Consider the following 26,457-nt stretch of genomic DNA (forward strand, 5'->3'; position numbering starts at 1 on the left):
CTGAATGATGGCAGTGTAGAAGATAACCAACAGCTCCTGTGGAAGGTTGAACTTCTTGAGTTGCCTCAGGAAGTACAGTCTCTACTGGGCCTTCTTTTGAACAGTGTCTATGTGTGAAGAAGACCATCTCAGGTCCTCAGAGATGGTGGTTCCTAAGAACCTGAAGTGGTCCACGGCCGATACAGTGTTGTTGAGGATGGTGAGGGGGTGTATGGGGGTGGTGTTCCCCGAAAGTCCACCACCATTTCCACAGTCTTGAGTGGGTTCAGTTCAAGGTGGTTCTGACCGCACCAGTGTACCAGCCGATCCATCTGCTGTCTGTATGCAGACTCTTCACCATCCTGGATCAGTCCAGTGACAGTGGTGTCATCTGCAAACTTAAGGAGTTTCACGGACGAGTCCGATGAGGTGCAGTCATTTGTGTACAGTGAGAAGAGGAGTGGGGATAGAACACACCCCTGGGGGGCACCAGTACTTATTGATCTGGATCAGGAGAAGATGCTCCCCAGTCTCACCTGCTGCTGTCGGTCTGTCAGGAAGCTGTTGATCCACTGACAGGTGGAGGCTGGGACGTTAAGCTGTGAGCTTCTGGTGGAGGATGTCTGGTATGATGGTGTTGAAGGCCGAGCTGAAGTCTACAAACAGGATCCTGGCGTACGTCCCTGGGTGGTCGAGGTGTTGCAGGATGAAGTGTAGACCTAAGTTAACAGCATCATCTGCCGACCTGTTTGCTCGGTAAGCAAACTGCAGGGGGTCCAGCAGGGGGTCTGTGATGTCTTTCAGGTGCTTCAACACCAGCCGCTCAAAGGATTTCATGACCACAGACGTCAGGGCTACAGGCTTGTAGTCATTTAATCCTAGGATGGTGGGTTTCTTGGGAACTGGGATGATGGTGGATCGTTTGAGGCAGGAGGGGACCTCACATTTCTCCAGTGACTTGTTGAAGATCCTTGTGAAGATCGGAGCAAGTTGATTTGCACAGGCTTTCAGGCATGATGGGGAGATGTTATCAGGTCCTCCAGCTTTCTTTGTTTTCATGTGCTGAAAGAGCCTGTTTACATCTTCCTCAGAGATCTTTAGTGCAGGCAGAGGATCTGAAGGTAGGGGGTTGGTTGTTTTACGGGTCAAATTTGTTCCTGAATGGGATGTGGAGGAGATGATTTGAGGTGTGAATGGCTTCTTGTCATGTCTGCAGTAGAAGGCATTCAGACGGTTGGCCAAGAGACGACTCTGTTCAGGATGGGTGGGGGGGCTCCTATAGGCAGTCAGGTTTCTCACACCGGTCCATACAGCCGAAACGTCACCAGTAGAAAGGCTGTTCTTAAGCTTCTCACTGTAGCTTCTCTTGGCTGCTTTGATCTCCTTTGTAAGTCTGTTCCTGGCCTGCCTGTACCCTGCAGGTACAGGTGAAATGAAACTTCGGTGAGAGTTTCATTTCCTTACTTTTTTTATTATTTTGAACTTAGAGTTTCAAAATAGAAATTAATGCTGCATGAGGTAAACGGGAATAAAGCCAACACAAACACTCAATCGCCATGATCCACACATTTGTTTAAAATCATTTAACATGATTGTTTTTATCAGAAATAATTATTGCAAAAATATATTATCGTTTTGATGTTTTTCGTTTATTTCTCAATATAATTTGAAGACCCCTTGCTTGATTTTTTTAGAACCCACTGTGGGATCCTGACCCCAGCTTTGGGAACCACTGATATGGAACTCTGATGCTGCACATCACCTTCCTCACATAGATCATTCCTTATAAAATGGTTTGGGTGTCTTCACTCAGAAAAACTAACATTTGATGTACTTAGTAAAACTGAAAAAAGTTACAGGGTAAATTGTAGAGGAAATTAGCACTGCTTCAATTTGCACCTTTTATGTTGCTTTGATGATTGGATTGTTTCTTTTCTCTGTTTTGGGGAAACGACTGAAACAAAAAAAGAAATGAGAACGTTTTTTTCTATTTCAATATGAACATTTTCATTATGCCAGTTTTTACATTTTTTTCTATATTGTTGGCCGTTTCCGTCCTCCTTATTATGCAAACTCGATCATCGCAGTATTACCGAACTCCAACAGGCTGTTTTGGTTTGTGCGAAGCAAAGCATGCTGGACTACAGTTCAACGCCCAAAATGGCGGCACGATTGAAAAGTTTTTGCTGTTTTCATCGAGTTTTTCTTTTTAACTTTTCCGTAGTTGCTCTAGACACCCGCCGTGTCAGTTTTCTTTAAACTCACTGATAATTAGGGTTTTTGTCCGACTGTTAAGACGCAAGAAGGGAGCTGGGATGGCGTTTTGCTATCAGCTCAAAACTGGGCATCTCTTTAGAAACATAATGCTAAAATAAGTTAGCCTAGGAGGCTAACTGCTGTCAAATAAGTGCTGGCTTAAAGCTCCGGTGGTCTCACCCAGTCTCATCTAGATCTCCGGGCTGAAGTGAGAATGAAGAAGACAACTTAAAGATGGAAGAAGATGTGAAAAAAGTAAAAAAGGTGAGTCGTGGTACACTTTTTGTATTACAGGTTAACTACATGCTAACTTGTTAGCCTCTCCGGGAAATAGGCTAACTGTTAGCTAGTTAGAAAAGTTTAGGGTGGGCTGGCAGGCGGTTACAATCAAAAACATCACTTTACGGCGTTAACAGACAATTTTTATATTTAATAACTTAATATTTAGAGGAGAAAAGACTCGCGAATATTTGTAATGTGCCCCTGATTAATCGAGTTTAGTGCTTTAGGGTAGGTTTTTATGTTTGTTTCTTTTTTCATAGTCAGATATACATTAGGTCTGATTGTAGTCCCTTGGTTTCCATGGTGTAAATCTCGGCGCTTCTAACCTTTTTGGTTTCATATTTTAGCTGCTTCTCATCTGCCATCATCAATGTAGGGATTTTTATAAACCGGTTAGGAATTATTGCGTAATTAAGAATAATGCATTTAATCATTAGTGATAGGTCTGTCCTAAATGTGACGAAAGCATACCTTAGTTTCAAAACGTAATATCCATGTTTAAGACACGAAAAACAAAGCATGTTTGCTTTATTAGAAACTGATCTCGATAGTTGTCATGGGGCAAGAGTGAGCACGTTGATATGGTAAATACTTTTTATACTAGACAAATAATCGATCATTTGCAAAGGTGCCTTTTTAATTTTTCTTCTTAAATCTCAAGATTGACACAAGGGGCACTTCATCTGGCTGCAGGGAAAACACTAGCTACTATATATCTATATTTGTCATTGGAAGAAAGCAGTGGTCACGTTTTTTATCCTTAATGGTATGAGTTTAGTGTTCTTTGTCAGGTTTATTTTAGGGCATGGGCGACCCCCACTGGATGCAGTTCCTGTTTTTACCACATGGTGCTGATAGCGAGCCGCTATTATTACCATGACGTAACATGAAAAATAGCTTCTTTAATTTTACCGCCATAATTATCTTAACTCATCGTGTTGAGTAATTTTTGGTCTACTACAAATATATTCTAAACTGTTGAGGTTTAAAATCTCATTTACAAGAGTGTCATGGCCAAATGGTCTTTGGCAAACATTGACAGAAAATTCCTGTTCCACTTTTTTGTGATTGTGGTGAAGCATTAATAACTTATTAATGCTACCAACTGAATTTTAAACGTGAAAAATACTTAGTTAATAATTGAATATAACTTTTGAAAAGGATTGGAGATAATCTAATATTTTCTTTAGAGTGACTGTTGAAAACAGGTATGATCATATGTTGGGTAGAAAGTAAAAGAAAAGTAACTGCATCTTCCAGTGAACAATAACAAGACATTAATTTACATGTTACTATTGTTAACTTTGAGCAATGTTGCAGAATATATTCAAAGAAAGTGGCAGCCTTTCTGCTATTCTCTAGGTTGAGAAAACTTGAAAGTTAACGGCCACTTGGCTTAGCATGGCTGTTGTATCACATTTCCCTGGCAGAAATCATAAAATGTTAATGCGCTTAGTTGTGACACACTGTTAAATAATGCAATGGCTCTCTCGTGGTGCTGTAGTTCAGCTTTGTCAGCAACCAACTTATGTATCTGTTGTAAATCAATGGATCTGTCAATGTAATCTCTCTGTTCAAGAAAAAAAAACATTCACGCATACACACATTCTTCACTTCTCCAATAATCTTCTTGACACTTCATATTAGTGCTTGGCATTAAAACAATTTCAAGAATGTATTGAAAAACAGCAAAAGTCCATAACAATGGTAAAGGTAGGCTAAGAAATTACATTTTTAGAAGATGGACAAGAGATTGCTCGAGCATATTTTCTTTTATAATCAGTACTGCAACTGGAATTTGTTCATCAATATATTGCGAGTTAAGAAAGTGTCATAATTAATCTTAAGAGAATTTGGTGTGTAGTTTACAATTTATTTTAATTTGGTCTTTCAGTGCGAATCTTTAGTGGACTTTTGATATTTATCAAACTGTTCAGTACAAGAATTTCTGTGGATTTTACTTTGTATATATCACTCAGCTCTACTTCATATGACAGGAAGAGCCATAGCATAAAAAATTGTTCTCGCAAGAAAGGTTCTAGACACACTTTCTCATTTAATGGTTTTCTTTATGTTTATGACCATTTACATTGTACATAGATTCTCACAGAAGGCATCAACACCGTGAACGAGCACATAAGGAATTATGTAGGAAACTAAAAAATTGTAAAAGAACTTTGATGACTGAAATATCAACCTTTGACCGTCTCTCAGAGAACCTCTAGGAAGTTCTTTCGAGACTCGTTGGAACTATTTCAGGTGACCACCTCATGAAGCTCATGGAGAGAACGCCAAGAGAGCCAAGCAGTTGTCAAAGCAAAGGGTGGCTATTTTGAAGAATCTAAAATATAAAACTGTTTAGAGTTATTTTACACTTTTTGCTTACTTTATAGGGATGGGTACCTTTTCACATTTAAAAGAGAATATATATATATATGCACCAATCAGTCTGCCTTTTTTCTCATGGTTGAGGATTCTTGAAAGCTTTTGTAACCCTTTTATTTTTACCAGCCTGGCCAGAAATCTTTAAAAATTACCAGCTGACGTGACAGTTACTGTCACTAAAGAAATAGAAAGTCAAAATCTGAATGAAACCGCTGTCTGTCAACATGGCTTGTTCTGAAAGTGACTGCTTGTTCTGAAAGTGATACTTATATGCAACTGATCTGACCACATCACGGTTGCATCTGTAAATCATGAAGAAGAGCAGCAGCAAGCATGAAGCTAACCTTTCTTCGATCTAACCAGCATCTGAGAAGTGGCTGCAATGGTTAGCACAGCAAAATACACGAGGCCCTTTGTTACTGTGCAGACTTGTGCACAGACGTTCAGTTGCAAAGTCCTTAGAGGGAGAGAGAGAGAAAGCTGTTGTGACATCAAAACATTAAGTTTAAGAATGAAAGTGGCAGGTTTAACATTTGAGTGTTTTGGGTCATTATCTGCCATGCGAATGAAAAAGTAATGAGAAGTCTGCTGCATAAATTAATGTCACAACACTCACAGCGTGTGTCATCACAGGAAGTTGTGGTCGGCTCCTTTCCTGTTCTTGTGCCTGGGTAGAAGTCAAACCTCACACATTCACCGCCCAGATTTGATCCTGTGTGTCTTCGTCAGTTGGCGGCTGTGAGAGTTCGTAAGCAGGGCCGGCAGCTGATAAAGTAGTAATTGTAGCTGCACTCGTAGCCGGGCTGTGAGTTGCTGTTGAACAGGTGTGTGACTGCTTGCTTGAGGGACCATGGAGACCGAGGTAATGCTTTTTAGTCTTCTGCGTATGAATAGATGTTCACACAGTGGTTTAAAATACCAACACCTTTAAGCAGGTTGTATTTGTTTGTTTTTGTTTTCACTTGTACAAAATGCAGTATTCATACAAGCTATTGTGTTTTTATACTTGGGAAACACTCACAATGCAATGGTTATTACTGCTTTTGCTGCTAGCATAGTGAGGGGAAACACCAATTCAGTCAACAGAACATTATTTCCTGTATTTGTATACTTATTAGCATTTTTAAGTAATACATTTATTCAGAATACTAAAACTGTGTGGTATGGGTTTTCTATAGATAGCTCTGTGTTCCTTTATGCTACCAACAGTGCATCTGCTGTATGATTTAAGTAGCAGGGTTTGTCACATTTGCACATTTATATCAGTCTTTGTATTTTTTTCTAATCCTGTCTCTCTTTCTGTATCCAATAGCCCGGGATCGTGTCTCCGTTCAAGCGGGTCTTTCTGAAAGGAGAGAAGGGGAGGGACAAGAAGGCCCAGGAGAAATCCACAGAGCGCAGGGCCCTCCATACCTTCTCCCTCTCTCAGCCTGACCACCGCATTGACCCTGACATTCTGCTTAATGACTACATTGAGAAGGAAGTAAAAGTAAGTTTTGATTTTAAAAATATACATTTTCTGATCACATACTTATTTAAAAGGATCTAATAATTGGCTTTTATTGGGTTATTAGTGTAGTACAATGAAGCTTATTTTGTGCAACTAGCATGCAAGAACTGTATTTAGTAGGAAAGTAGATGAAACAAACGTATTATATAAGCTGATGTTTTTTTTCCCCCATGAATTTTTATATGTAATTTATTCTCTAATGTGAAATACTTACTTGTTCTGTGCTGTTCAGTATTTAGGGCAGCTGACATCGGTTCCAGGTTACCTAAACCCGTCGAGTCGGACGGAGGTCCTGCAGCTCGTTGACAATGCAAGAGTAAGTAGGTCCACACTGTTAGGCTGGGTTTCCCTGCACCTTTAATAGGGGGATAATTAGTACAAAGCTGACAGAGGTAGCGGAAAATAGTTTAATACTGGTACACAAACTTTATGTTCAAAGATCCAAATCTTAGTTCTACAGTAGATGAGGGCAAACGTTCGGAACAACAGGTTATGAGCAAGTTACAAATAAAAATGAATTTAAACTGGCTTAACGTAAAAATTTATTTAAACTGGCTTAAATTCATTACTTTTCATGTTCCAGCAACTTAACTAACTGTCTTTACACACAAAATAAACAAAGTTAAATGAAATTAAAATGCAAAAAAAAAGGCTGTTACATCTAACAACTGAGGCAAAACGTGGTTGATAACCAGAGTACATTTCTATACATTGCAACCTAATGTAAAAAAGCAATCAGTGTTCAGTGAGCGTCCTATGAGTTTTTATTTCCAAATTTCCACATTTTTTTCAGAATTCAGTTTTTTACACAGTAAACACGTTCTTCAAATCAAACATCTAACCATATCTATAATATTTTTCTGTTCAATAGAAAGATAACAAAAAATGTATTGGCATTACCTTTATGGTTTTGGAAAGCTCTTAAAATTCACGTTTTCTCTTCAAATGTTCCACCTGAAGGTTAAAAAATAACTTTTGGTAAAATAAAAGTCTTAAGATATGAACTTGAATTTAACATTGCTTACAGTCAGTGTTGCATTATCTGCAATAGTGTTGTGATTGTGTTCTACCTCACTGAAATTATATTTTAGGGATCTTTTTTCGTGCTTTGACAGTCACCAATATTTTATTCCTGTTTTCTTTTCCCCAGGAGGAGGTTTCAAACAGCTTCTATGACGTTCCAACATTTCACCTTGTCATCCCGTCTACAGGTCCTTCTCAAAATATTAGCATATTGTGATAAAGTTCATTATTTTCCATAATGTCATGATGTAAATTTAACATTCATATATTTTAGATTCATTGCACACTAACTGAAATATTTCAGGTCTTTTATTGTCTTAATACGGATGATTTTGGCATACAGCTCATGAAAACCCAAAATTCCTATCTCACAAAATTAGCATATTTCATCCGACCAATAAAAGAAAAGTGTTTTTAATACAAAAAACGTCAACCTTCAAATAATCATGTACAGTTATGCACTCAATACTTGGTTGGGAATCCTTTGGCAGAAATGACTGCTTCAATGCGGCGTGGCATGGAGGCAATCAGTCTGTGGCACTGCTGAGGTCTTATGGAGGCCCAGGATGCTTCGATAGCGGCCTTTAGCTCATCCAGAGTGTTGGGTCTTGAGTCTCTCAACGTTTTCTTCACAATATCCCACAGATTCTCTATGGGGTTCAGGTCAGGAGAGTTAGCAGGCCAATTGAGCACAGTGATACCATAGTCAGTAAACCATTTACCAGTGGTTTTGGCACTGTGAGCAGGTGTCAGGTCGTGCTGAAGAATGAAATCTTCATCTCCATAAAGCTTTTCAGCAGATGGAAGCATGAAGTGCTCCAAAATCTCCTGATAGCTAGCTGCATTGACCCTGCCCTTGATAAAACACAGTGGACCAACACCAGCAGCTGACACGGCACCCCAGACCATCACTGACTGTGGGTACTTGACACTGGACTTCTGGCATTTTGGCATTTCCTTCTCCCCAGTCTTCCTCCAGACTCTGGCACCTTGATTTCTGAATGACATGCAGAATTTGCTTTCATCCGAAAAAAGTACTTTGGACCACTGAGCAACAGTCCAGTGCTGCTTCTCTGTAGCCCAGGTCTGGGGAATGCGGCACCTGTAGCCCATTTCCTGCACACGCCTGTGCACGGTGGCTCTGGATGTTTCTACTCCAGACTCAGTCCACTGCTTCCGCAGGTCCCCCAAGGTCTGGAATCGGCCCTTCTCCACAATCTTCCTCAGGGTCCGGTCACCTCTTCTCGTTGTGCAGCGTTTTCTGCCACACTTTTTCCTTCCCACAGACTTCCCACTGAGGTGCCTTGATACAGCACTCTGGGAACAGCCTATTCGTTCAGAAATGTCTTTCTGTGTCTTACCCTCTTGCTTGAGGGTGTCAATAGTGGCCTTCTGGACAGCAGTCAGGTCGGCAGTCTTACCCATGATTGGGGTTTTGAGTGATGAACCAGGCTGGAAGTTTTAAAGGCCTCAGGAATCTTTTGCAGGTGTTTAGAGTTAACTCGTTGATTCAGATGATTAGGTTCATAGCTCGTTTAGAGACCCTTTTAATGATATGCTAATTTTGTGAGATAGGAATTTTGGGTTTTCATGAGCTGTATGCCAAAATCATCCGTATTAAGACAATAAAAGACCTGAAATATTTCAGTTAGTGTGCAATGAATCTAAACGGTGGTGCAGTTGGTAGCACTGTTGCCTTGCAGCAAGATGGTCCTGGGTTCGATTCTCGGCCAGGGGTCTTTCTGCATAGAGTTTGCATGTTCTCCCCGTGCATGCGTGGGTTCTCACTGGGTACTCCGGCTTCCTCCCACAGTCCAAAGACATGCCTGTTAGGTTAATTGGTAACTCTAAATTGACCTTAGGTGTATGAATGAGTGTGGATGGTTGTTTGTGTGTTGCCCTGCGATGGACTGGCAACCTGTCCAGGGTGTACCCCGCCTCTCGCCCATAGACTGCTGGAGATAGGCACCAGCTCCCCCGCGACCCTCTATGGAATAAGCGGTAGAAAATGACTGACTAACTGAATCTAAAATATATGAATGTTAAATTTTCATCATGACATTATGGAAAATAATGAACTTTATCACAATATGCTAATATTTTGAGAAGGACCTGTATATTAGAGACCAGATTTTGAGAGTTGCCGGTATAATGTTTTCCTGCTCTTGTTTTTTAGAAATCCCATCAGTTGGCGGGCCAGCTGACATCAGAGCAGGATGCAGTGGTGAGCTTGTCTGCATACAACATCAAGCTTGTTTGGCGAGATGGAGAAGACATCATCCTGAGAGTGCCGATCCACGACATCGCTGCAGTTTCATACATCAGGGATGACTCGCTACACCTTGTGGTGATAAAAACAGGTAAAAAGAAAACAGTGTGTAGAAGCTGCAGCAGTATCCTCATATGAGGTGACCTGTTAAGGTGCCCATGGTAATACCAATATAATTTTGCATATGATTAAAAATCTACCATTGCAACATCACCGTGTACGCATAATTCCTGGCTACACTTCTGTCCAGTAGATGGCGGTAATGCATGGTTAAATTTGTTTTGCTGTAATTCAAAACGACAGCATGTTTTAAAAAAATAATAAAACTCAAAAAATCATTTATCATAGCTTTTATATCCACAAATTCAGTTCAATTCAGATTATTTATATAGCACTTTACAAAAAAAGAGAAGAAAACGTCAATTCAACCAAATCATACAGATTCCAGGTCATGCTAAATGCTTCGACCAACTCCTTGTACCTGACCCATTTTATTCAGATTTTCGGAGAGGAACCGTCTTATACCAATATATACATTTTCTGCCTTTATCTTTAAATCAGAACTACCTGTTTAATGTTTGTTTTTTCACAGAATGATTGACCTCACTGACTGAGCTCTATACTGCTACTATTTTCAATAAACACCCCTTTCAACTGATGTTCAGTTAAAGAATAAGCAGCATGAATGTCATCGCTGTTGGGTCTGTTGGCTTTATGTTATTCTCCTGTCCTTACTAGTAAATGATTTGCCATATAGAAATAGAATTTCAGAAGCTTAAATTAGTCTGGTAAGTGATGTTGGACAGCTAATATTTTGAACAATCAATAATGTCCTAACGCAGTGCTATGTGATTGATGTACTAGCACTGCAAGAAGACTATGTGGTCATATGCTCCATAAACACTTCCCAAAAATGTTCTCCTTGGTTTTATTTATTGTGCAAATCACGTTTTCATCAAGAACTTGCTTGCTGCTCTATAAGCCTGTCTCATTTTAATAAAAAGCTTGTCTGCAGGCCACTGCAATTGTAATTTAACTTTGTCAGCCAAACTATTGCAGCTAATAATGTTCTTTAGGGATTAAGATACACCAGCAGCAATACAACTGACATTAAGGTAACAATCAGGTAAACTGAAGGTTTTTTTTTTTTTTTTTCAGCTCAGGAGTCAGGAGGGTCTCCCTGCCCCAGCTCATGTCCTGATCTAAATAAGTCCCAGACTCTCAGCTCCCTGTCAGAGAGTGGAGCTGTGCTCGTGGAAGTCTGCTGTCTGCTTGTCTTAGCAGTTGATAATAAGGTAAGTTCACAGAAATATAAACATTTTTAACTGATGCTAGTGGCTAGTTTGTTTGGGGTCGTAAGGTTGAAGTTGTGCAAAGTAAACGTTGACCCTGCTGACAACCATATCCCTATCTTGACTGTTGAATCATAATTAAGGATCAGTAACAGAAAGATCAGCTTCAGTCTTGGAGGTGCTTCAGGGCCAGGCCAGCAATTTCTGGTAGACGATCAAAAGGGGGAAATATAAACCTGAGCACATTCTAGAGCAGAGGTCTCCAACTAAAATAGAAGGAGGTCCACTACCTTCATCAGGCAAACACCTTGGGGTCTGAACATTTTAAGTCATCTGACAAAAATATTTTCTCTCATTTTTATTTAATCCAATCCAATTTAAGTACCAGTATTCAACGCTCTTTGAATGGCACACTCATGCTGGTTCTGTACATCTTGGTATAACATCTCTGCTCTCCTTGTTGTTCTTGTGGCAGACTGGGTAATTTGCTTAACCTTTCCTTAAGTTGTTGTCCTTCTTTTCCATCTAAAAGTGTTTCTGCCACAGCTTCCATTCACTCTGTGATCATAAGAGACGTGTTATCAGTCGTGTAGCTCGCTCCTGCTGTCCCCTCAGTTCATTTATTCTCCTGTCCTACTGTCAGACCCAGGCGGATAACTTTGGTTGAAGTTCCAATGTTTGGTTTCATAATGTCTCTTTAGATTTCTCTCTTTTTAAGTCCAACTGCTTCAGAATATATCAGGCAGATAGGAAGTTAAAAGGAAAGCGTATGCTTCTGTCCATTCATCTTTTAAATGTGCGACCGTCATAGTCCACTTTACGTATTTTTGACAAAGCCATCTTCTTTTACTCATCTGTGCTCCACCAAGTCATTCTACTGTCAACAAGCGTGAGCTCCCAAGCTAGTAACTTAACAGCTTTTAACAGTAATGTTAATAGCGCCACAGCGCACTACACTGATGGCTGGAGGCAGGGCTTCAGCCACCAATGGGTCAGTGGAAACACACCTGGTACCTTACGGAGTAGAGCAAAACCGAGTGGAGCGGAGCCATGCTGCCTAAACTGTGCCAGTGGAAAAGGGGCATTAGCAACCTGCGTTCGAGGACCCCACATAGCTTCTTTTTTGTCGTTTTCTGGCGGTTGGCATACAACGATGTGGTGCATTGCCACCACCAGCTGGCTTGGGAGTATGGACCACAATTCACTGACCCACATAGCTGCCCGTCGCACCTGTTCAGGAGTCAGACACGGCAGCCGGCAGGAACGAAATGTCTATGTCTACATAGTAAATGAGAAAATACTTTGCAGTCCGGACAAAATGCTCTTTGGGTCCGGATTTGGACCGGAGTTTGTGGACCTCTGTTCTAGACTGTTTATTTTTACGTCTTCCCTGGTTTAAAAATATCCAGAACCGTGCTTCTCATGATGTACTCATCACGTCTCGTCTCTCTGATGGCTGATTTCAATGTGTTTTTGTTGTCTTGCAGGCGGCAGCAGAGGAACTGTGTCTTTTGCTCAGCCAGGTCTTTCAAATAGTTTACACAGAATCAACTATAGACTTTCTAGACAGAGCCATATTTGATGGAGCTACAACACCTACAAGACACCCTTCTTTGTACAGTGGTGAGGGAAAAATTGTTCCTTTAAATAATATTACATGTTACATAAGCTGTTTAATGGTCTGTTTTAGAATCTTGATATACACTGCTCAAAAAAATAAAGGGAACACTCAAATAACACATCCTAGATCTGAATGAAATATTCTCATTAAATACTTTGTTCTGTACAAAGTTTAATGTGCTGACAACAAAATCACCAATGGGACAACCCCCATTTGTGGACGTGGGGCCCTCATACCATCCTCATGGAGTCGGTTTCTAACCGTTTGTGCAGACACATGCACATTTGTGGCCTGCTGGAGGTCATTTTGCAGGGCTCTGGCAGTGCTCCTCATGTTCATCCTTGCACAAAGGTGGAGGTAGCGGTCCTGCTGTTGGGTTGTTGCCCTCCTACAACCTCCTCCACGTCTCCTGGTGTACTGGCCTGTCTCCTGGTAGCGCCTCCAGGCTCTGGACACTACGCTGACAGACACAGCAAACCTTCTTGCCACAGCTCGCATTGATGTGCCATCCTGGATGAGCTGCACTACCTGAGCCACTTGTGTGGGTTGTAGAGTCCGTCTCATGCTACCACGAGTGTGAAAGCACCACCAACATTCAAAAGTGACCAAAACATCAGCCAGAAAGCATCGGTACTGAGAAGTGGTCTGTGGTCCCCACCTGCAGAACCACTCCTTTATTGAGTGTCTTGCTAATCGCCAAAGATTTCCCCCTGTTGTCTATTTCATTTACACAACAACATGTGAAATTGATTGTCAATCAGTGTTGCTTCCTAAGTGGACAGTTTGATTTCACAGAAGTTTGATTTACTTGGAGTTATATTGCGTTGTTTAAGTGTTCCTTTATTTTTTGAGCAGTGTACAATGGAGAGAAGCTGTGTGCTTTTATTAAGCCGTTAACTTTAAATTGTAAATGTTTTGTCGATTTTAAAGATGACTCTTCAAGCAAAGTAGATGTCAAGGAGGCTTTTGAGGGAGAAACCAGCCCATTGTACGTACCTTTTGATAAGTTCAACCATTTTGATGGATTTCCATAAAATCCTTAAGTCTGGGTTCCTTGTGGATGACACTGGTGTGCCTTTCCTCAGTCCTTTCCAGGCCACAGAAGGAACCTCTCCATCTACATCCACCCCTGCGTCCCCTCAGACAAAGGTTCCAAGTGAAGGAGAGCTCAGTACCACAGCTGCAGAGCTTCTACAGGACTACATGACAACGGTGTGGCATTTCAGCTTGTTCTTGTTTTGCCTTCCTGATGGCTAAAGCATTGCCTAAAACATTTTAAGCTGCTGACTCTTGGCTTGAGTTTCTAATATCTCCTTTTTTCCTTACACAGTTGCGAACAAAGCTGTCATCACAGGAGATCCAGCAGTTTGCTGCTCTGCTCCACGAATACAGGAACGGTTCCTCCATTCATGAGTTCTGCATTAATCTGCGCCAGCTCTACGGGGACAGCAGGAAATTCCTCCTACTCGGTAAAACCACCTTATAACTAAACGGTCATCTCACCGTCAGAAAAGGCAACTTTTGGCATGCTTTCAGTAAATGAGTACACGTAAATGAGAGGGGGTCTGTGAACATCAAATTTCAAGTCTTCCCACAGATTCAAACGCATTAATGTACTCTCATCTAAGCCGTTCTATTATACCTCTGAGCGTATGTTTAGGGTTGTTGTCCTGCTGGATGTTGAACTCCTGAACAGGTTTTCTGGTGGGATTGCCCTTTATTTTAGCTCAATCAGTCTTCCAACCAACTCTGACCAACTTTCCAGTCTCTATTAAAAAAGGCCTCCTCACAGCATGATGTTGCCACCACCACATTTTAATGTGGTGTATTCTGGGAGATGTAAAGTGTTTTCCACTATTAAGCCTTTTTCATATGGAGAACATTTTATTCTAATCCCACCAGAGCTTCTTCCATATATTTGCTATGTCCTCTAGATCAGAGGTCTTCGGGGCCAACTGTTCTTCACGTTTTAGATGTTTTTCTGTTCCAGCACATCTGAATCAAATGATTACATTACTTCCTGAGCAAGAAGTGCTGCAGAAGATTTCAATCCCACCATTTATGTAGGTCAGGTGTGAGGGAAGTCTGGGAAACGCCTAAAACATGCAGGATAGTGGGCTCTCAGGACCAGTTTTGGAAACCACTGCTCAAGATGGCTTCTGGTAAACTACAAGCAGGACGTCTTGTAGTTTTCTTTAAACAATGTCTTTCTTTCTAATATTCTGCAGCTCCTCCAGATTTACCATGGGCCTCTGGGCTGTTTCTCTGAACAATGCTGATCCTTGCTTGGCCATCAGTTGGATGGCCTCATCTAGGTGGACTTGCTGTTGTGGCAAACTGTTTGCTTTTTCAGATTATTGATTGAACACTTTAGCTTTTCCATTCTACTTCATTATTCAGTTTTTGTGTTGGCCTGTACATATAATATTCCAATAAAACACATTAAAGTTTCTGGTTGTAAAGTGAAAAAGGTGAATATTTTGGCAAGGTGACTCTTTCATAATGTTTAAGAGCAGTTTCACACTTATTTTTGCCCTCTCTTTCAGGCCTGCGTCCCTTCATACCCGAGAAGGACAGCCAGCACTTTGAAAACTTCTTGGAGACCATTGGAGTGAAGGACGGCCGCGGCATCATCACAGACAGCTTCGGCCGCTGCAAACGCACGACCAGCTCCGCCTCCGATTCCACCACCAACGGCAATGGAGCGACGGGAGAAAGCGGCGACAGCACGGCTTCGGACGAGGGCCACGAAGCCTCCGAGGGCGACGATTGGGACCGTATGATTACCAACATCAGCAACGACATCGAGGCCCTTGGCTGTAGCATGGACCAGGAGGCGGTGACTCCCTGATATTGACGTGAAATCATGGCCACTCCTCAGATGAGCAGCTGGCTTGACTAAAATGGATCAGATGAAGATGGTCCTTAGCACTGACCTAAGATTTGGTTATATGTTTATTCCTCTAGTTATCAAGAGGACGTTCTATAGGCCCAGTACATTCAAGGAAAACCTTGCCTTTTTTCTGTCCAGTCGACTGATGCACTTATGCAGACCTTGAAGTTGACTTGCAGTTTGTTTTACATTTCAGTCAGATTTAAAGCCTGTGTTACTTTTAAACTTTATCTTCGGTTTTGTACTCATTTATTGGCAGCATCTGCCACTGCTATCTGTAATAAAGCTTAGATCTCCAGCCGGCGCAGCAGCAATTCTGGAGGATCCACCGTTAGACTGTGCACACATTTTAGAAGCTCAAGGTTGATACTGAGGTTTGTATCTTAATTTAACCATAAATTAATCAGCTTCATCCATCTTTGGTTTACTTAATTTGTAAGAGTGTAAGATTCTGCTATGTATGATATGTTAAGTTCTGCTTTACTTCACACTGTTTGTTAGTCAGTGCTTACTCAGTTAAATGTTTGTGCCTTATTGAAACTGACCTAGAAAATGCTGTAAAAACCAAGTCGCATTCATTTAAAGCTACATGGGGTGGACTGTATTTTATTTGACAAAGCCAGCCTATGGATGGCTGATGTAAATTGTTCTCAACGTTTGGGTCATTTTTGTTTTGTTAGATTAAATTTGTCATTGTTACTAAACACTGCAGTGTTGCTGCCAGCAGGTTCTTAAGCAGTTCTTTGACAAGTTGTAGTTATTAAATAAATCAATTACACTGATTATATTTTAGTATGGTAAACTTGCAAGCATCACAATGTTACGTAAAAACACCCGTGACAGTCTCTCACCTGATTTCTGTGTTCCGGGGTATTCTTGCACGGTTTCAAGTGGAAATAACATTTGACTCGACTTTCTTGCGTCAGGGAAGGATTTTACAATCTAATTATGATCCTCAGATCATTTGCTTGGATGCACCTAAGCTGCCGTGGAACTTCATTCAGCTCCATCAAAACAGGTCCTGCTTCTGAATGCCGTCAGGGATTAATTAGTTTAGAGAGTCTCGTGGATGGTGGGTATTGGCAGGACGGCTCAGTTTAGTCGCATTCCATTCTCTGAAGCCTCAGGGTGTGATTTTACCCCCTGTTCCTCCTCTGTTTCCAAATGATTTCAGCCATGGAAGAACTTAATCCAAACTCTTTATCTGGCTGCATCGTGTTGGACCAAAGCAGAACTATAGAACAGGGATGTGTCAATTTGACTGCTACTTCTGCCTCTGGATGACTCTTTAACAAACATTCCTTGTTTGGAGCCTTAATGATTCTGATACACCATCAGTGCAACCAGAATGTTTTCTCACATTATGGGGAGAAACAGTAATTGGTCTCCAGTAACTTCTCATCTTGAATCCAATTTTAGCGTGAACAGAGCACCTCATTGTATTAGTAATTATGACATAGCTGAGCTTGCCTGATGAAACCATTAAATGATCTTGTGTTTTAGTTTGTCCTGTTAATGCTGCCACAGTGACTGGAGGCGTTGTTGGGTTTTCTTCCTGTGAAGGAAATAATAGGCTCAGTTTACTCCAAAAAAATCATTAAAAAAGTGAAAAGTTCTGATTTTGGAGAAGCTGACCTGCAGAGTAGGTCTTATTAGTTTAAAGTTTGGAAGACGTTCACATTTTCCTCCAAGTTAACAAGACAAGTTATAAGAGAAGTCATTAATTACTTTGAACATCAGCTGCTGCAGTTAAAAAATAAATATGTATTTCTAGGTTCATCAAAAGCCCACAGGACCTCCACCTACCTGCCTTCGCCTAAGTATTTTTACAAACTGTTAATATACACTGCTCAAAAAAATAAAGGGAACACTCAAATAACATCCTAGATCTGAATGAATGAAATATTCTCATTAAATACTTTGTTCTGTACAAAGTTGAATGTGCTGACAACAAAATCACACAAAAATCATCAATGGAAATCAAATTTATTAACCAATGAAGGCCTGGATTTGGAGTCACACACACAATTAAAGTGGAAAAACACAATACAGGCTGATCCAACTTTAATGTAATGTCCTTAAAACAAGTCAAAATGAAGCTCAGTATTGTGTGTGACCTCCACGTTTCTGTATGACCTCCCTACAACGCCTGGGCATGCTCCTGATGAGACAGTGGATGGTCTCCTGAGGGATCTCTTCCCAGACCTGGACTAAAGCATCCACCAACTCCTGGACAGTCTGTGGTGCAACGTGACATTGGTGGATGGAGCGAGACATGATGTCCCAGATGTGCTCAATCAGATTCAGGTCTGGGAAACGGGCGAGCCAGTCCATAGCTTCAATGTCTTCATCTTCCAGGAACTGCTGACACATTCCAGCCACATGAGGTCTAGCATTGTCTTGCATTAGGAGGAACCCAGGGCCAACTGCACCAGCATATGGTCTCACAAGGGGTCTGAGGATCTCATCTCGGTACCTAATGGCAGTCAGGCTACCTCTGGCGAGCACATGGAGGACCATGCGGCACTCCAAAGAAATGCCCCCCCACACCATTACTGACCCGCAGCCAAACAGGTCCTGCTGAAGGATGTTTCAGGCAGCAGATCGTTCTCCACGGTGTCTCCAGACTCTGTCACGTCTGTCACATGTGCTCAGTGTGAACCTGCTTTCATCTGTGAAGAGCACAAGGCGCCAGTGGCGAATTTGCCAATCCTGGTGTTCTCTGGCAAATGCCTAGAGTCCTGCACGGTGTTGGGCTGTGAGCACAACCCCCATTTGTGGACGTGGGGCCCTCATACCATCCTCATGGAGTCGGTTTCTAACCGTTTGTGCAGACACATGCACATTTGTGGCCTGCTGGAGGTCCTTTTGAAAGGCTCTGGCAGTGCTCCTCCTGTTCCTCCTTGCACAAAGGCGGAGGTAGCGGTCCTGCGTCTGGGTTGTTGGCCTCCTCCACGTCTCCTGGTGTACTGGCCTGTCTCCTGGTAGCGCCTCCAGGCTCTGGACACTACGCTGACAGACACAGCAAACCTTCTTGCCACAGCTCGCATTGATGTGCCATCCTGGATGAGCTGCACTACCTGAGCCACTTGTGTGGGTTGTAGAGTCCGTCTCATGCTACCACGAGTGTGAAAGCACCACCAACATTCAAAAGTGACCAAAACATCAGCCAGAAAGCAAAGGTACTGAGAAGTGGTCTGTGGTCACCACCTGCAGAACCACTCCTTTATTGAGTGTCTTGCTAATCACCAAAGATTTCCCCCTGTTGTCTATTTCATTTGTACAACATCATGTGAAATTGATTGTCAATCAGTGTTGCTTCCTATGTGGACAGTTTGATTTCACAGAAGTTTGATTTACTTGGAGTTATATTGTGTTGTTTAAGTGTTCCCTTTATTTTTTTGAGCAGTGTACATCACATGGCACATTTATTGGCTCCTACAGCAGAGATGTGTACAAAATACAGGTCCTTCTCAAAATATTAGCATATTGTGATAAAGTTCATTATTTTCCATAATGTCATGATGAAAATGTAACATTCATATATTTTAGATTCATTGCACACTAACTGAAATATTTCAGGTCTTTTATTGTCTTACTACGGATGATTTTGGCATACAGCTCATGAAAACCCAAAATTCCTATCTCACAAAATTAGCATATTTCATCCGACCAATAAAAGAAAAGTGTTTTTAATATGAAAAACGTCAACCTTCAAATAATCATGTACAGTTATGCACTCAATACTTGGTCGGGAATCCTTTGGCAGAAATGACTGCTTCAATGCGGCGTGGCATGGAGGCAATCAGCCTGTGGCACTGCTGAGGTCTTATGGAGGCCCAGGATGCTTCGATAGCGGCCTTTAGCTCATCCAGAGTGTTGGGTCTTGAGTCTCTCAACGTTCTCTTCACAATATCCCACAGATTCTCTATGGGGTTCAGGTCAGGAGAGTTGGCAGGACCAATTGAGCACAGTGATACTATGGTCAGTAAACCATTTACCAGTGGTTTTGGCACTGTGAGCAGGTGCCAGGTCGTGCTGAAAAATGAAATCTTCATCTCCATAAAGCTTTTCAGCAGATGGAAGCATGAAGTGCTCCAAAATCTCCTGATAGCTAGCTGCATTGACCCTGCCCTTGATAAAACACAGTGGACCAACACCAGCAGCTGACACGGCACCCCAGACCATCACTGACTGTGGGTACTTGACACTGGACTTCTGGCATTTTGGCATTTCCTTCCCTCCAGTCTTCCTCCAGACTCTGGCACCTTGATTTCCGAAAGACATGCAGAATTTGCTTTCATCCCAAAAAAAGTACTTTGGACCACTGAGCAACAGTCCAGTGGTGCTTCTCTGTAGCCCAGGTCAGGCACTTCTGCCGCTGTTTCTGATTCAAAAGTGGCTTGACCTGGGGAATGCGGCACCTGTAGCCCATTTCCTGCACACGCCTGTGCACGGTGGCTCTGGATGTTTCTACTCCAGACTCAGTCCACTGCTTCCGCAGGTCCCCCAAGGTCTGGAATCGGCCCTTCTCTACAATCTTCCTCAGGGTCCGGTCACCTCTTCTCGTTGTGCAGCGTTTTCTGCCACACCTTTTCCTTCCCACAGACTTCCCACTGAGGTGCCTTGATACAGCACTCTGGGAACAGCCTATTCGTTCAGAAATTTCTTTCTGTGTCTTACCCTCTTGCTTGAGGGTGTCAATAGTGGCCTTCTGGACAGCAGTCAGGTCGGCAGTCTTACCCATAATTGGGGTTTTGAGTGATGAACCAGGCTGGGAGTTTTAAAGGCCTCAGAAATCTTTTGCAGGTGTTTAGAGTTAACTCGTTGATTCAGATGATTAGGTTCATAGCTCGTTTAGAGACCCTTTTAATGATATGCTAATTTTGTGAGATAGGAATGTTGGGTTTTCATGAGCTGTATGCCAAAATCATCCGTATTACGACAATAAAAGACCTGAAATATTTCAGTTAGTGTGCAATGAATCTAAAATATATGAATGTTACATTTTCATCATGACATTATGGAAAATAATGAACTTTATCACAATATGCTAATATTTTGAGAAGGACCTGTATAAAGATAAATTCAACTTTTATCAAAATAATGTAATCTCAGAAAAAGAATATCCAGCCTTTAATTTTAGGTCTTGGGGTTCTTTGAAAATGATTGAAAACATGAGCTGTACACAACAAAGCCAACAGAGAAGCAGAAACTTACTGGATTCAGTCTTTCCTTTCATCCAGTTATTGCACCATACTTTTCTCTGCAGGATCCCAAACGTCTGACTTCCCATAATCTGTCATCCAAAGGTATCCAGCTCTTTATCCTTTGCACATTGGTATATTTATCAGTTAAAAAAGGTAATAACGCCAGCCATAGACCGCATTGCCTTTTACATCTGTGTGATTTTGGTTAAAGAAAACAACAAATGTTAAATCCAGAGACCTTTCTTAAGGTCAAGTGTTGGAGCTTTGACCATACAAGAAATCTGACCCACCAACCTTATGGTTGTGTGTAGGAAATATAGTTATTAGTGGATAGTATGACAATGTTATGACAGCCAACATAGTTCTTTGAATTTTTTTAACATTTATTTGGAGTTGGATTTTTTTAGCTTGGTAACAAAAACGGATTTTTAACAAAATCACCTGTGGCACAATTATTTGTCTGCTTCCTGTAAATACCACTACTGTTATCTGCCAGTAGCATAGCAGGTAGTCCTGAGGGTTAGTTTTTATGTGCCTGAAGAACCCTTCCTGTGTAGATCTGATGATGTGTTTTTGGAGCATTATCCTCCTGAATAACAACCAGATCTCAGTTTTTTTGTCAAAAGTCATGAGGTTTTTGTTTAAAATGTCCTGGTATTTCAAGGAGTTCATGATGTAATTCACTCTGGGAAGGTTCTCACGGTCATTTTTGACCAGGATTTGGCCCGCAGCTTCTCAGACTCTTCATCAACCTTAACAGTGGGAATGAGGACCCTTATTTTTCTGACTTCTTATCTTACATAGATCTGCAAACATATGTTTTACTTAAATAGTACGTTTCTTGCCTTTTGAAGAGAGGGTGAAAGAAAAATGGCTGTCAGTCACCTCAAATGTATTCCCCAGGGAAACAGGAAGTCTAGATCCCTAATCAACCCCTGATCAAAATTTTAAAAAGTAAAGTATAAATTCCACTGACTGACTGACTGACTGGCTTTTGGCACATTCAGAAGAGGTAGACTAATGCACATTTTAACAGATTTCTTTAAAATCTAAATAATTTTAATACCTGTATAAATGTATTAAAATATTTCTACACTACACTATATTTCTACACTTTTAAATGTAATTTCATGCTACTACAATAAAAGAACAATTTAAAGCTTTTAACACATCTTGATCAGAGGGCCAACATTTATAATATTTGTGGAGGATCCTGGGTTTAAATGCTGAAAAAATGCTTCCAAAGAAAAGAATGCATGATGTCAGACACCATTTTTACAGTTCAGCTTCAGCACGTCAAGGGTTAATGCTTTATTCAAGGTGGAGTCAGCATGGAGGTGTTTGCAGGTTGAAGGTTAGATGCAGTTTTAAGGCTTTGTAGCAACCTGTTGTTTATGACTTCTCTGGAGTCAAATCCTTGAAAAATGCAACAAAATGTGGTGAATATTGATCAGTGGCATTAAGTTACAAACAACCCAGAAGATGGTCAAATTTGTAGATAAGAGTTCAAAAAACTGCAAATCTACGTTTTGACACATCAGCTTTGGGTTAATTTTAGAATTTCATTGCCAAAGTACAAACAAAGAATGAAAGCCAGCCTAGATGTATCAAGTTTAATCCTATTCTTTCAGTATTTGATTATCACAACCACTCTTATTTTCTTCTTACTTTTTAATTGTTCAGCTGAACAGCTGAAGTAATTCTACAGAAATGCAAATGATCATAAGTATTTACATTGCATTGTCACACAGACCATGAGTGACAATGCAAAGCAGACAGGCTACCGTTTTGCAGCATGAGCTGTTGCTGATAAGTTTCTTTGTTGCCTCACAGCTAAAATTTGGTGACAGATGCATTCCAACCTTACATTTATGTATTTATTTTACTATGTCCAAATCCAGTGTTGCTATTTTTCTTTCTTGTTTTATTCTGTTAAAAAAAAAAATCAGGATAAAAAGATTTCCTAAAATTAATTTTCCTCTGTTGGTGAAGCAATGTTTTTCATGATTGCAGGACATGGACCAAATGTTTCTCTGACATACATGGTTTGTACTTCCACACCACTTAGCAGTAAAAGTACCTTTGCTTGTCAAGGATTTTGGGTAAATCACAAAAAAATGAATCACAGATGGTTTCAGATGGGAAATTACATATTATTTAGGTTAGCAACCAAAAAGTAGCCGCTGTGGCCAGTAAATTATAAATTATGTTATAATTATAATTAAGTTATAAAGCTTCTTTTTCCAGTTTAGGGCACCAAACGGTTTCATCTTCACAGTGCAAATGTTAGAGGAGATGTGCCAACACACTCCCCCACAAAATGCTTGCTGTGATTCTGAGAAGGAAGTCTGGGAATCTTGCCAGTCTCGCTCTGCGGTTCACCTTGGTGATGTTTCTGTTTGCTGTGTTCACGCTTGAGCTGGCAGCTCAGTCCTGGTGAGAAGTGCCTCTCTGTGGTGTCACATCTGCTGCAGTACCGGAACAGGATGAAAGCTGTTGGATTCATTTTTCTTTCAGAAACATACAAATCGGTGTACCAGAGGACATCTTATGTAAATGTTGCCTAAATCATCAGAAACTTGCTTAACCTACTTTTTAAGAAAATATGCACTTTTTTTATACTTGGGTGTTGGGTCAGATTTCATGCTTCTCATGCAGATAGTGCTGAGTTTCAAGGCTGTCATTTTATCATACAAATGAATCTGTTTAGGCATGAAATGAATAACATGGTAAGCTGCTAGGCAGAGCTGCAGTGTGAATAAAATGTTCTTTGCTGAAAGTAAGTTATGAATTTGATTTGTCTTCAATGTTTACTGCACAGATGAGTAAATTTTAACAGAAAATTATTTTTGGCAGTCATTTTCTTTAAAATAATTGTGGATAATTAGCAGGAACAATCTTAAAAACAAGTGTGGCTCAAGCATGAAAATCTGGAGATCAACACAATCCTTCAAGGCATTCTCGCTTAGGATGGAGTTGGTTGCAGGGATTAGTGAATGGGGTCCACTTGTTGCTGCTTTTATGCATGCCTGAATCTGCTCTCATTCTGCAAGCACAGAGGACAGTTATTTGAAGATTATCTGAACAAAGGATGCGATGTTCATTTAGCTCTCCAAAACTGAAAGGTATAAATAAAGGTTCATAAGAACACAGCTTAATTTTGGGGCAGGCTAAAAAACAACTCCAACCTTATGGAATATTTGCAATCTCAGGTAGCTTTTCTTCTTGTTATGCACTGTATTTAGCTCCACCCATCTTCCTATTAACTCCGACTAGCTTCTCTGTCTCAGCTAAATAAAGCACGCCCACAGTATGATGCTGCCACCACCATGTTTCCAAGTAGGAATGGTTTGTTTAGGGAGATGCATAAAGCTACAGCTAGCATAGTGAGAAGTTGAGAGTTAATGTTTATCTTAGTGACCCCGATGAATCTCAGTGGGGCTGAGAGCTTGCACCTTGGGGTAACCGGCCACTCACACACCAAGTCAGACAGCTCGTCCTTATTCTTCCTAATATACCTAACCCCCTTCTATTAGTAATTCTTAAATAGTCCAGTGTTTTTCAGCCCTGCTCCATAAAACAAACTGCCGTATAGGTTTGAAATGTTTCTCTGCTTCTGCACACCTGATTTCAGACTATTGCTGTTCAGCAAAAGCCAGTTTATCAGCCATCAATTGAAATCAGGTGTGCTGAAGCAGGGAAACATGTAAAACATGCAGGCCAGTGTGCGACAACGATGAATGCAACGCATGTTCCCAATTTTGACTGGTAATGTAAAAGTCTGTGGATTGAACAAAACCAGAAGTCACAGATGAAAACACGTTATACTTTCATCTAAGAGCTGGGTTTATACTGTATGTGTCATATGTACTTCATTTCACTGTTTTATAAATCATACCTGACCAGAGCAGTACAAAACAGAACAGAGACAAATGAAGACAATGACTGAGGAGACTTCATATTTTTTGCCAAATAATTGCACTTGCCTTCTTTACCCGGGCTGTTCTTCATTGTTCTTTTATTGAAAAAGTGTGCAGTGGATAAAAGGCTCGTTGTAGTGAGTAATACTCCGATACTGTTAAGTTAGTTAGCAAAATTAACAATTTGTTGCCAAAAATATTGTTTTTTTTTTGCACACAAACAACTTCATTATTACTGTTCTAAAATACGTGATTGCATGTCTTATGATATTTTTTATCAGTTTTTAAGAAGAATAGTCATCATTCTTATGTTCTTCAATAAATGTTACACTTTTGACTTCTTCAAAGGGGGGCGCAACAGAAAAAGCTTGAGAGCCACTGTGCCAGTCATCATTGAAACATTCAGGTCCAAACAATGTAAAGGTATATTCTTTCTTAATATTCTGTCTTCCTGACTTTCAGGGCCCTGCATAGTCAAGCTCCTTCTAATATCACTGAATTGTTAAGTCAAATAACTCCAACTCAAGCCCTGAGGGACTCAAACCAAAATGTCCATAAAACCTGAGGTGATCCCTCTATCCAGACTGTTGATGTTAAAAATATTAAAAGTTAAGAAAGTCACTCTTGACCCAGACGTCCTAGCCAGTTAAATTTAACATTCTTGAAGGAATTGTTGCTAATCAGTGATGTGAGCATTTACCACACATAATGATAACTAATTTGAACAGTTTCAGTTTTACAGCTCATCATAGCACAGAAACAGCTTGGTAAAAGTCACCCATGATATTCTCATGCCTCAGACAATGGACTTAGAGCTAGGCTAATTGCTACTCTCTACTGTCGCCACATACTTTCTCATGATATCGTGGTGCTGCAAAAATCTGTGGGTTAATCGCTTCATCAGCTGGACTTCCTTGTGCAGCCCAGCTTTCCAAGGATGTCCCCTTAATCCAGTGCAGGTGGTGAATGTCTCCCACCTCATGCATCAAGCCATTGCAGAACTGGATATATATAATTAAATATATATTTGCTTGAGCACATCTAATAGTTAAAGGAGGGAGAGAATAAAAAGAGGGAGATCCCCCTAGAAACTGATGAAAAATAAGGCCTGATGGAGGTCAAGGGGAGGAGAAGGGTATGAGGATATAAGAGGTAGGAGCTCTGGGAATGACGTGCGTTTATACTGTGGCATGTGGTGTAACTGGGAGTGGTTTTGGCATGGTCTTTCTCCTAAAATGTGTTTATCTCATAATTCTACTGTATGAAATAGACTGGTTTGATTATATTTGGATTCCATGAAAGTTGATATAAAATAGACAAGTTTATATCTTAAAGTGCCTCCAGATGGCATTTGTTGTGATTTAGTGTTGTATAAATAAACCGAGCTGAGAAGAGGTTGTGGCAACTGGTGTTGATTCTCATGATTTCAATCTGCTAACCCTCATCTTCCAACAGCATAACTGGTAAACTTGGACTTCACTCAGATTTTAAATGCTTATATTTTTAATGCAAACCCTAATATGAATGTTTTTGGTAAGTTGGTATGGTTGCCTTAAATTATAAGTGCAACAACATATACTAATTGAAAGCACTGTTCGTCTTTTCATAAGGGTAATCACCAGCAGTGAGATTAGAAACATTACAAATTTTGTCTTGAAGTGAAACCATGTGTCTATGTTTCAAATTAATGGCTTAATGGTAAATATACTGTATGTTCCTGTGCTCCAACCAAGACCATACGAAAGAAGCTCTTGACCACATCACTGGAGACCATTATGAGTTGGGCAGCTAATATAATTTGACTATTATAAAGATAT

The 26,457-nt window shown here is 40.7% G+C and overlaps 1 protein-coding gene across 3 annotated transcripts; it reads left to right on the plus strand.

Annotated features, from left to right (window-relative positions):
* The first annotated feature begins 2,099 nt into the window (after positions 1-2,099).
* ccm2 (CCM2 scaffold protein) lies at positions 2,100-16,293 on the plus strand. 3 transcript variants are annotated; one of them, XM_047389042.1, is made up of 10 exons: positions 2,100-2,499; positions 6,215-6,391; positions 6,645-6,728; positions 9,612-9,795; positions 10,863-10,999; positions 12,484-12,619; positions 13,548-13,605; positions 13,703-13,829; positions 13,948-14,086; positions 15,164-16,293. In XM_047389042.1, the coding sequence occupies exons 1-10, from the start codon at positions 2,470-2,472 to the stop codon at positions 15,466-15,468; spliced, it is 1,377 nt and encodes a 458-aa protein (XP_047244998.1). In that variant the 5' UTR covers positions 2,100-2,469; the 3' UTR covers positions 15,469-16,293. The 3 variants fall into 3 exon arrangements, with proteins under 3 accessions (XP_047244998.1, XP_047244999.1, XP_047245000.1); XM_047389043.1 differs by lacking the exon at positions 2,100-2,499 and adding an exon at positions 5,594-5,764; XM_047389044.1 differs by lacking the exon at positions 2,100-2,499 and adding an exon at positions 7,563-7,623 and having other exon boundaries at positions 6,361-6,391.
* Positions 16,294-26,457: the final 10,164 nt, after the last annotated feature.

This window comes from Girardinichthys multiradiatus, chromosome 15 (assembly GCF_021462225.1).
Source record: "Girardinichthys multiradiatus isolate DD_20200921_A chromosome 15, DD_fGirMul_XY1, whole genome shotgun sequence".
Taxonomy (NCBI): Eukaryota; Metazoa; Chordata; class Actinopteri; order Cyprinodontiformes; family Goodeidae; genus Girardinichthys; species Girardinichthys multiradiatus.

Coding starts and splice junctions, on each gene's coding strand:
- ccm2 (XM_047389042.1), top strand. CDS start 2,470: ATGGAAGAAGATGTGAAAAAAGTAAAAAAG. Junction 12,620..13,547: donor ACACCCTTCTTTGTACAGTG/GTGAGGGAAAAA, acceptor TCGATTTTAAAG/ATGACTCTTCAAGCAAAGTA. Junction 14,087..15,163: donor CAGGAAATTCCTCCTACTCG/GTAAAACCACCT, acceptor CCTCTCTTTCAG/GCCTGCGTCCCTTCATACCC.